The following is a 10,384-nucleotide window of genomic DNA, read 5'->3' on the forward strand; positions in this document are numbered from 1 at the left end:
ATTCACATAATGCAAATGTGATCTAAAAAATTGGGTCTACATAACATTACTTGTTTAGTATAGATGGATTAGACCCAAAATGGTGTTAAGAAAATGGACCAAAAAAAAATATTCCATTATTATTAGTAAGGTTGAGGGGGAGGGGGATTTTATTAACTACATTGTAAAAGATGAAGAATTGGTACAAAGGAAGATGAAGATGATAGAGAGAAAAACTAGAAAGATTGTATTGATTAAAATGGAGAAAATGTATACAAAAGAACTTAAGGAAATGATAGCTATACAATCCCTTATATAGCCATATAACCTAATTACAATAATACCCTTCTAACTATACTAACCAATCTTATTCTTATGACAACCTACCAACACATTTCAACTAACTATATTCTTCATTACTAAGTAACCATGTCATCACTAATGACTATGGTTAATACTCCCCCCTCAAACTGAACTTGGTGTAGCCAAGTGAAGGTTGAATGAGCTAGAACGCTGAAACTGATCTGGAACTGCAAGACCAAGATGTTTGCAATGCTTCAAGAAGATTGCAAAAAACCCCAAACAAATGAATACCAACGGGTGCCAATTACCGCCTTTCCCCTTGAAAATTGCGCCACAAGAAAACTCTTATTCTCTCCACACCCAACTTCTTCTTCTTTGTCAATCACTCCTGCAACGGCTTTTGTATAATGCAAGAAACTATACTTCGATCCACCGATCTTCGAAGTCGAGTGATATAACAACTGTTGGGAATAACAATCTTATCATGGGATCTTGTCATATTGCCCACGATTGCAAGATCGGAAACAACATCATATAATACATTGTTGGCATGCCATGTTGTGGTGGAAGATTATGCTCACACTGCAAGGGCTGTTGTCGTTCATCAATTCTGCCATGTTGGCTATTTCTCATTTATTGGTGGTGGTTCTGTGATGGCACAGGATGTTCCAAAGTACATGATGGTTGCGGGAGAAAGAGCTGTGCTTCGTGGTCTTGGTCTGAACATACCCAACAAATTTTCGACTGTGAACTGAGAATCCATAGTTGACACTGCCAAGAAACTAAATCTACCAAGGAGAATGACACTCACAAGAAACTAAACTACCACGGAGAATGACACTCCAAGAAACTAAATCTACCAAGGAGAATGACACTCCAAGAAACCAAATCAGCCAAGGAGAATGACACTCCAAAGCACAACACAAATCGCACACTTCTACTAAAAATACCAAAATAAGAAGATTGACACTCCATGAACACAAATCATACTGCAACTTAGGAGAATGAAACTCCAAATCATACTGCAACTTAGGAGAATGAAACTCCAAGATTCATAGAAAGAATGACACTTTCTTCTTTAAATCGACAAGCCTTAGAGAATGATACTCGCAGGAAATATACAAAAAACTAATACTTTGCAGAGATCAACACATCAAGACCACAGCTTCACTTCAATTAAATCTCGAAAGTACATCAAAGACCACATCTTCAAGAAATAAGCATCAAACAAAACCAGTAAACAAATTCACCTGATTTACCAAAATCGCACCACCAAATCTCCAAACACCCACACAACGTCGTTTCAGATCACCAAACACCCAAACCAGCGGAAGTCTTCACCAGATCATCAGAAACACAAACACCTTATGTGCAGAATTGAAGAAACAAAGAAATACAACAACCAAAATCTGCAGATCCTTCTCGTGAAAATTCTGAGCTGGGCAATTTGTCAAACACCTTGAATGCAGCTAACAATGATCATAAGAAATCCATTTATCAACGTCAAAATCAAGACCAAGAAATGGGAAGCAACAAGAAATCAGGAATGCCAGATCCAGATGCGGAGGTGATTGCTCTGTCGCTAAAGACCCGTCTGGCGACAAACCGATTCGTTTGCGAAATTTGCAGTAAATGGTTTCAGAGGGATTAGAATCTTCAGCTTCATCGGCGCGGCCATAATCTGCCATGGAAGCTGCGACAGAGGTCGATTTCTTGCTCAAGAGAGTGATTTCATTGATCGCGCGCGCCTTGAGGGAGAAGGAAAGACGGATGTAGTGGCACCCAGATCAAGGGTCGACATCTGGCAGGCCCACCACCATCCATGGCTTCGCTCAGTCCGGCGACCTTCTTGGCTTCTAGAAGCTGCTTCGGGAAACCTAGACGAAAAATTGAGGTTCTTGGTTCCTGTTCTCCATGGAAATGCTTGGATCTTTTCACAACAGATTTAAGAGAACCCGGAAGAAAAAAACATGTGTATTTTCTGGCAGCTCGATGATTCTTTGTTCAAGACTGACAGTATCAAGGCAGAGATGAAGAACGGCGTGCTGAAGGTGGGTAATCTGAGGGTGAAGGAAGAAGAGAGGAAAATCCAGATACCAAAAGTAAAAAACTATGAATACGGAAGCATAAACGATCAAATACACGAAAATGAAATAAAGTAATGAAGAAATATAGAAGAAGAATCGATCACCAAGGAAGATGAAGATGATAGAGAGAAAAACCAGAAAGATTGTATTGATTAAAATGGAGAAAATGTATACAAAAGAACTTAAGGAAATGATAGCTATACAATCCCTTATATAGCCATATAACCTAATTACAATAATACCCTTCTAACTATACTAACCAATCTTATCCTTATGACAACCTACCAACACATTTCAACTAACTATATTCTTCATTACTAAGTAACCATGTCATCACTAATGACTATGGTTAATAGATTTGAACTACACATGCAGTGGTGCAAGTCATATCATCGTGAACACATACGAATTTGACTTTTGACATTTAACTTTGTGCATCATAGAAAAGTTGAGTCAAATTTAAAATAATTTTTGTATCTAGTGGGTCCCACTTTTAACTGGATAATAATGGAACCGGATCCCTTCCGGACCCAAATATACTGAGCATGCTAAGCAATGGATCCGGGCTATTGAAATTTGATTCAACGGCTACAATTATTATAATTTTTAGAGAGCCCTCCTGTTTGTAACCGTTAGATCAAAATTCAACGGTCCAAATCCCTTGCTTAGCAGGCTCAGGGTCTGGAGGGGATCCGGTTTTGATAATAATAACCAAAATCTAACATGTATGTGAACTAAATCAATTAAATATAAAGTCAAATATAAATTTTTATTCTAAATTTTTGGGTATAGCACCAATACGCATTTTCAAAATGCAAGTGATATTCATGCTTACTGAAAAGATGGGGATGAAGAAAACATCATGCTTACATTTATACGATCAAACTTGATGACTTGTCAAATTTGCATGGGTGAGAATTTGTGTAAGATCCCACATCGTCCAGGGGAGTGGATCATGTAAGCCTTATATGTATATTCTCATCTCTACCTAGCACGAGATCTTTTGGGAGCTCATTGGTTTCGCGTTCCATTGGAACTCCGAAGTTAAGCGAGTTCGTACGAGAGCAATCCCATGATGGGTGACCCATTGGGAAGTTCTCGTGTGAGTTCCCAGAAACAAAACCGTGAGGGCGTAGTTGGAGCCCAAAGAGGATAATATCGTGCTACGGTGGAGTCGAGTCCGGGATGTGGTGGGGGCTCGGGCTGGATGTGACAATTTGGTATCAGAGCCAATCCCTGGCACGATGTGTAGTACCTGCGAGGACGTCGGACCCTTAAATAGGGTGGATTGTAAGATCCTACATCGTTCATGGGAGTGGATCCTGTAAGTCTTATATATATATTCCCAAAAAAAAGTGTAAGGTAAAAGAACCAGATCAATGCCCAACTTATTAAATTAGGCTAAGCTACAAGCATAGGACAGAGGGAATCAAACTTGGGTTTGGATTCTTTGCAAGCTTCACGGAAGCTATGCTTTTGGTGGGAAAATAGGGGCTCAATTCAAATAATATTTCAATTTTTCTTGCATATATAATGTTATATTATATATAACATGGTTTTACTTTCATGCTATATAATATTTAAATATTACTAGCATTGAATAGTCTAAATCATTTAATGCTCCTAGCATGAAATTATTTTTGTGTATAATGTGGCCTGTCCCCCAATAATGTTCTGAAAGCCACCTTATTTTCTTATCCCACTGCTGCTTGCCTAGCCAAGCTGTCATGAATTTAGCAACGTTTGAAAACGAGATGTTTTTGTCCACTTCTCCTATCTGCCTATATAGGCAAATACAAACAAACTAGAGAGCTGTGCTTTAGTCCCTTTTGTAATCATAGTAAATTCCTTTTTGTCCATGACATTTGATGACATGCTGGTTAAAGTTAAACTCTCACATAAGTTTTTGGTAAGCCAAATAGTGAAAGATGTTTCCAATCACAATGTTCTTCGTTTGATTGATACAAGCATACTGGTAGGGAGATTCGAATAAAAAAACATTAGATGTAGCAGTAATTGTTATAAAAGAAAGGGCGCCATTTTGATTAATTTATAAACGTTTGAAAATTAAGAAATGACGTTTAGACAACACCAACACAATTCGCGACTTTTATTTAGACAGAAAATAGATAACTTTCGTTTGACATTTTATTTATTTTTTTAATAAATTATAAGACACTTGTTAAATACTTATATGAACACACATTATGTGCTTGTTTCTCATATTTTCATTATGTTCCAATAATCTATAATCTATATGTTATTCTATTTTGCAATTTATGTAATTCAATGAAGTTATGTATTTTTTAAGTATAATCAGATACTTATTTATACGATATGTAACAAATTTACTTAAATCCACCTAGGTACTATGCTCCAGTGCGTCGCTCAACTAGCGTCTAACGTCTTTTAGAACCTTAGTTATTACAAGTGATATTGAAAATTTGAGACTCAAACAAAAGACCTCAAATGCGAAGATAGATGTGGTAAATAATGCTTGACAACTTTAGTTTTGATAAAAGCGATGTGGTTTAAATTGATACAAGCTATACTTGAAAAGTGAGACTCAGAAACAAAACAATCCCTTTTTAACCACTTTAGCTTTTTAACAATCAGTTTTGCCACTGGAACTTCTGAGATTATTGTTTTGCTAACCAAAAATTTGGATTCTCAGAAAATAACATGTAGAAGCTCCTTTCATTTCATTGATTCATAACTCATAAGGCACAATTGGAAAGAAACTTGAAGAAAATAAAAAACAAAAGAATTTACACAATAACTCTGTGTTCTACCTATTCATTGTTGATGCTAAAGTGGAAAATAAGGCAAAAGAGAAGTTGTTCTCCTCTCTCCAATCTGTTTTTTTTACCATCTGCTATGCAAAGTCCTGCCTGATTTTTAACCAAAAGATAAGAGGACCTTTCTTTTTCTCGTTGCAGATTTCTCAATCATTCGAGACTTCTTCTTGGATTTGATTACACGATCGATGCATTCGAATGCCGCTGATGCTGTTTCTCGCTGCCATCATTTCATTAAGCGAAAGCCTCTTCTTAGGCCCTGGTTCCGGCCTTTGCTTTGGGGCGCTGTGGGATCTCGACTTGGCATTAAATGACTGAGTGCTTGACATGTAGTTTGGGGAGTCTGAGTAAGGCCGAAAGAAGCTGTCTCCACAAACACTTTTGGATGGTGTGCCGGGAGCATTAGAACGAAAAGAGGTGGCAAACCGCGGAGTGTTATGGGCAGTCGGGAACTTGCATTCATTACCATTGAAGTACCATTCAAAATCTTGAGGTTTCTTGCTGTCAGGTATAGAGATACGAGCTGGCATGGGACAGGGCAGCGGTGAGGAGATGGTTTGGTAAGGCAGGTCTTCGCCACAATCAGATAATATGGTGTTGAACCTCCGAGACCTGGATCTCGGCTTGAATGTGTCAATTTCCACAATCTTCGGGCTTTCATCAAAGCTATTAACCGAAGTTTCATAAGTTGCAGAAAGCCTCCTGCTATAAAATTCACCTCTTGCATCTTCAAATCTTTCCTGTAAAATTAATGAATCAACCACATAAGTAAGAAGCAAGAGATGTAAAATGTGATCCAATGGAAGTTGGTGAAATTAAGACTTACAACAGACTTCCGGGCATTAATTTCGGGTAGGAACCTATTCTCTTTATTGAAAGAACGACGCGCACGCTGGTATCGGACAGTAGTCTGTGCTCTAAAAAGAGCTTGCATACTGTAAAGAGTGGCAGCAGCCCGTTTCCGGACAAGAAAGCCTCTAACAAGAGCCTGCAACTTAACCAGTCCTTTAAGAGCACGGTGAGCCTTTCTCGCCTGAAATCAAATTCAATTCAAGGTCGAACAGAACAATGCACATCATTTCCCAGAAAAGGCAAGAAAACCGAAATCATAACAACAAATGGGGTAAATAAGATATAAAACCAATGCCAAGAAATCAATGCCAGAAAAAGCAAGCAAACCGAAATCATCAACACAAATAGGGGCAGACATTAAAATTGTTACCCTGTTTGAAAACAAGATTTCAAATTTCACACACTTCACATTCGGAAATACACATAATGATCAAGGGGGACCGAATATCCGCCGTTCGATTGACAGAGGAAACACATTTTTGTACTGTTCCATAGGATTTGGAAGCAATTTTTGCAATCTTTTAGGAGCAGACATAAAAGTAGGACAACATATGTAACAGTAAATCTAGCAGGTTCCATTGTATGAGGAAGCAGATGTTTGTAACTTTCTGGGAGCAGACACAAAAGTAAAAATTAAGGAAACTCCTTCCACAAAACCAACCAAAACATAAGTTCAAATTTGTTATATTTTTACGTGACCAACATTCTATAAGCAAAAACAAACATACCAACAATCAAATAAATCACCTAATTTAATTTAATGAAGAAAATGAAAACCCAACTTACCAAATAGCCTCTGAAAACAGTTTGAATCTTCATTGCAGCCCATCTCTCTCTTTTCCCAAACATGATCCCGCCACCACCGCCGCGGCCACCGCCTTGACTTGTCAACCTCACAACCGCGACGGCCGCCTGTGCTGCAGCCACTGCAGCATCAGCAGCAGCTGCGGTGGCCGCAGCCACCGCAATTGCGTGCTTGCTCTGCTCCTTCTCTGAGTCGGCAAGGTAGGATCTGAGCCAGGCAGAGTCAGCAGGGACAGGAACATTGGGCGGAAGATTAGTTGTTGTGTCTTTCCCTGACTTGGCGAAGCTCCACCTTTTCTTCTCCTTCCGGTCGCTGGAGACAGTGCTGGTGTTGTCGACGTGCTCTTTCTCTCTCTTCATCCCCAGCAAGCTCTTCAACCATCTTGTAGCTCTCCCCATGTTGTTTTTGCTGTCTCACCTTCTCTCTCTAGAATCTGAAGTTGGAAGCTGGAGAAAGTTAAAAGGAGCCAGGGGTTAAGTAAAGGGCGAGTCAAAAAGATCCAGATGGAGTTTATGAAGAAGCTAATACCCTACAAAGCACCAAATGTAGATAGAGAAAGTGAGGAGAGAGAAACAAGTGAAAGTGAAGAATAAAATGTCCTAGGGTGAAAGAGAGAGGGAATGTTGAGTTTAAAGAGCAGAGTGCCGAGTGTGAGCAAATGGGCTATCTCCATTTTTAGTGTCTAGAATCTGGATGAGAGAGAAAGTTGAGTGAGAAAGTTCTGAAAAAAAAATCCAAAAATAAAGGTGGGTGGGTGTGAGCAAAGAGAGCAGAAAGGGTTTCTGCAAAATCTCCCATAATCTTTACAGGTTGCAAGCAGAGAAGTGTGGAGCAAAAGATAAACAAAAAAATTGAGATAAAGATTAAAGATTGGGTTTTTTTTTTTTCAATTTTCTTTTGTAAAAATTCTGACAGGTCCTCGTGAAGAACGGTATTACAAGACAAAATCTGTCACAGAAAGACGCAGAGGTTCAAAAACCATTTTATAATTCGAAAAAACAAAGTTTTCAAAAACTAATAAACCCAAAAACTTCACAAAACAATAATTTACAGAGATTAAAAATATACAAACTCTCTCACACTCACCTCCTTAAATCTTTGAATTCAAAAAAAGAGCCGGATTCTACAGCCCCCCACACTTTGACCTCTAACTATTATTGGCAATACAACAACAACAAACGGCACTGCCACCGCGTCCTCCACTGCTTCACTCACTCTCTCTCTCCTCCCACCCTCTCTCTCTAAATATCTCAACTTTCTGGAGCAACGTGTGCTCCAAATGAAAGATACCCACTGACAATCCCGTGAACCGCTTCGAGTTTCTTTAAAAAAGCTTCTCCCTTCTTCTCTTCCAAAACCCTTTTGGGTATTATTAAGCTTCTCTCTCTCTAAAATGCAAAATACCCTTTTGCTATCTTCTGCAACTGCAACCCCCCAAACCTACTACATTAAAGCCATAATCTTCTCTGATATTTCTCTCTCCTCTCTCTCTCGAAGTAGACTCAGACTGTGGAAATACTAGAGAAGTGCAGGCATTAAGGACTACTACAGATGAGTGAGAGGGAAAGAAGAACCCAAAAAAGCCTCAGACTACGCTTTCCTTCTTGGGTTGGAAGCGTTTCCATATCCTTTTTGTTTTCACAGTGATTCCCTCTCTCTCTCTCTCCCCCCCCCCCTCTCTCTCTCTCTAGGATTGTTTACCGAGTCTCTGGCATTCTTACTGCATCAAAATCTTTGAAACAGAGCTCTCTGGGATTTCCCAAATCAGCCCTGATCAAGCAGATATGAATCCATTTGGGGGTGCAGACATTGCTTATTAAGAGGACAGAGAGAGGGAGAGGGAGAGAAGGGGAGGGGGCAATCTTGGGATTTGAAAATCCATAAATGCTGGGGTTTTGAATTTTTGTTTTTTTCCTGATATTTGGGATATTACCAAAGTTGGATAAATATTTAGATTTTAGAGTGAATGATAATAATGGCAATCTACCATTGACTATTTGAAATTTGGGTTCTTTTTTTTTGGTTAAAAAAAAAAAATATATATATATATATATATATATATATATATATATATATATCCTCCAAAAAATTCGAATGAATGCCGATCCCTTCTTCTTCATCTCTGCAATCTGGTGTGATGAGTGGTGTCACAGAGTTTTAATTATTTTTTGTTTTTGGTGTTGTACGCTGTCACATGATGGATAAGGAACCTGAAAATAGTATGGATCTTACTTATTCTTGTTCATTGGTTTGGCTAAAATCCAGGGCATAATTAAATGCGTAGCGTTCAACAGCAACATTTTAGCATTAATTCAAATTGAATTTCAACAATTTGGGCGAGATCATAGGTTGAATTTGAAGACACTGGATTGGGTATGGACACATGTAGAATTTGAAAAGAACGGATTGCGCATTCCCTCCACTTCACAAGTGTTGAATTATTCTATTGGATATGATATGATTGAATTATTTAGTTTCGGCTTCAAACTCGTTTAAGTTTTTAGTTTAAATTAGACATTAGGTAACCTTTGTTAGAGATAGAAGTAGAACAGGTGAAATGTATCATGCTATTTATTTTCGTAATTGTACCACACAAATGATGCAGAAGAAGAGAGGAGAGAGATATTGGTATTATTACTTTCACTCTTTATATTTTTGTGTATTTGATTTTACATTGCATGCTCATTATATAGAGCTATTTACGTGCAGATGTTTACTAGGGAAATTAATGCTTGTTGAAAAACATGTGATACAAGTTGAAAACTATGTCATACAACAACAACAAAATTTGACAATACCACTATTTTTAGTCCTTACTTTTTCACTTTTGATTAAACCATGAGGGCATTTTAATTCTCACAGTTTTTATAACACTCTCCCTTGAATGTCCACGTAAAAACCAGCAAAGTTTAACACAATCACGACCAAATTAAGTGACTAACAATATCCATTTACGAAATCATGCCAAAAATACTAGGGGGAGGGGAGTAGGAGTGACTGAATTTGCAACAACAGGAATTGGCAGTTGCATTGTGAAGATTACAATCCTTGTGGGACAGTGGAACTTAGCAAGTTGCTATAAAAGGGGGCCAAGTCTTTCCTTGTACATTTGCAGTTCCTAAATATATAGGCAGGCAGCTATTATTTTTTAGACCATCTCCAATTTTTGGGTTAAAATCTAAATTTTTTAACTCAGAATATATAGGTTTTAACCTAGAAACATGTTTTCTACTAAAACCCTTATGGGTTAAATTTTTAGTCCGAGATCATTAAATAATGAATTTAGGATTCTTAAAGTAATTTTTTTTAAATATGTAGACCATCCAATTTAATTTTATGAACATTTTAACCTAAAAATGTTTAGATTCCGATAAATATTGAAAAATCACTAAACCAACACTATGAAACTCATGGAATACTATGAAGAAAAAAAGAAACACATGAAAGATTTTTTTTAAAATTATTTTAGCTGGTGAATTTAAATTTGAACCATTAAATCATTTTTTTACCGTTAGATTTAATCATATTAGATCTTAGCCGTTAAATTCAATGAATTTATA

The 10,384-nt window shown here is 37.7% G+C and overlaps 1 protein-coding gene and 1 long non-coding RNA gene across 4 annotated transcripts; both read right to left on the reverse strand.

Annotated features, from left to right (window-relative positions):
• Window positions 1-200: 200 nt before the first annotated feature.
• Window positions 201-642, reverse strand: LOC126610970 (uncharacterized). Its single transcript, XR_007618656.1, has 2 exons — window positions 419-642; window positions 201-345 (listed from the first exon to the last, which is right to left on the reverse strand). It is a non-coding gene; the product is annotated as an uncharacterized LOC126610970 (long non-coding RNA).
• A 4,405-nt stretch (window positions 643-5,047) lies between these two features.
• On the reverse strand, window positions 5,048-8,819 carry LOC126610966 (protein IQ-domain 26-like). Of its 3 annotated transcripts, none has more exons than XM_050279147.1 (4): window positions 7,911-8,819; window positions 6,806-7,257; window positions 5,994-6,200; window positions 5,048-5,907 (listed from the first exon to the last, which is right to left on the reverse strand). In XM_050279147.1, the coding sequence occupies exons 2-4, from the start codon at window positions 7,220-7,222 to the stop codon at window positions 5,314-5,316; spliced, it is 1,218 nt and encodes a 405-aa protein (XP_050135104.1). In that variant the 5' UTR covers window positions 7,223-7,257; window positions 7,911-8,819; the 3' UTR covers window positions 5,048-5,313. The 3 variants fall into 3 exon arrangements, with proteins under 3 accessions (XP_050135104.1, XP_050135102.1, XP_050135101.1); XM_050279145.1 differs by having other exon boundaries at window positions 6,806-7,270; XM_050279144.1 differs by lacking the exon at window positions 7,911-8,819 and having other exon boundaries at window positions 6,806-7,846.
• Between the last annotated feature and the right edge of the window lie 1,565 nt (window positions 8,820-10,384).

The sequence above is a fragment of the Malus sylvestris genome, chromosome 17, assembly GCF_916048215.2.
Source record: "Malus sylvestris chromosome 17, drMalSylv7.2, whole genome shotgun sequence".
NCBI classification, from domain to species: Eukaryota; Viridiplantae; Streptophyta; class Magnoliopsida; order Rosales; family Rosaceae; genus Malus; species Malus sylvestris.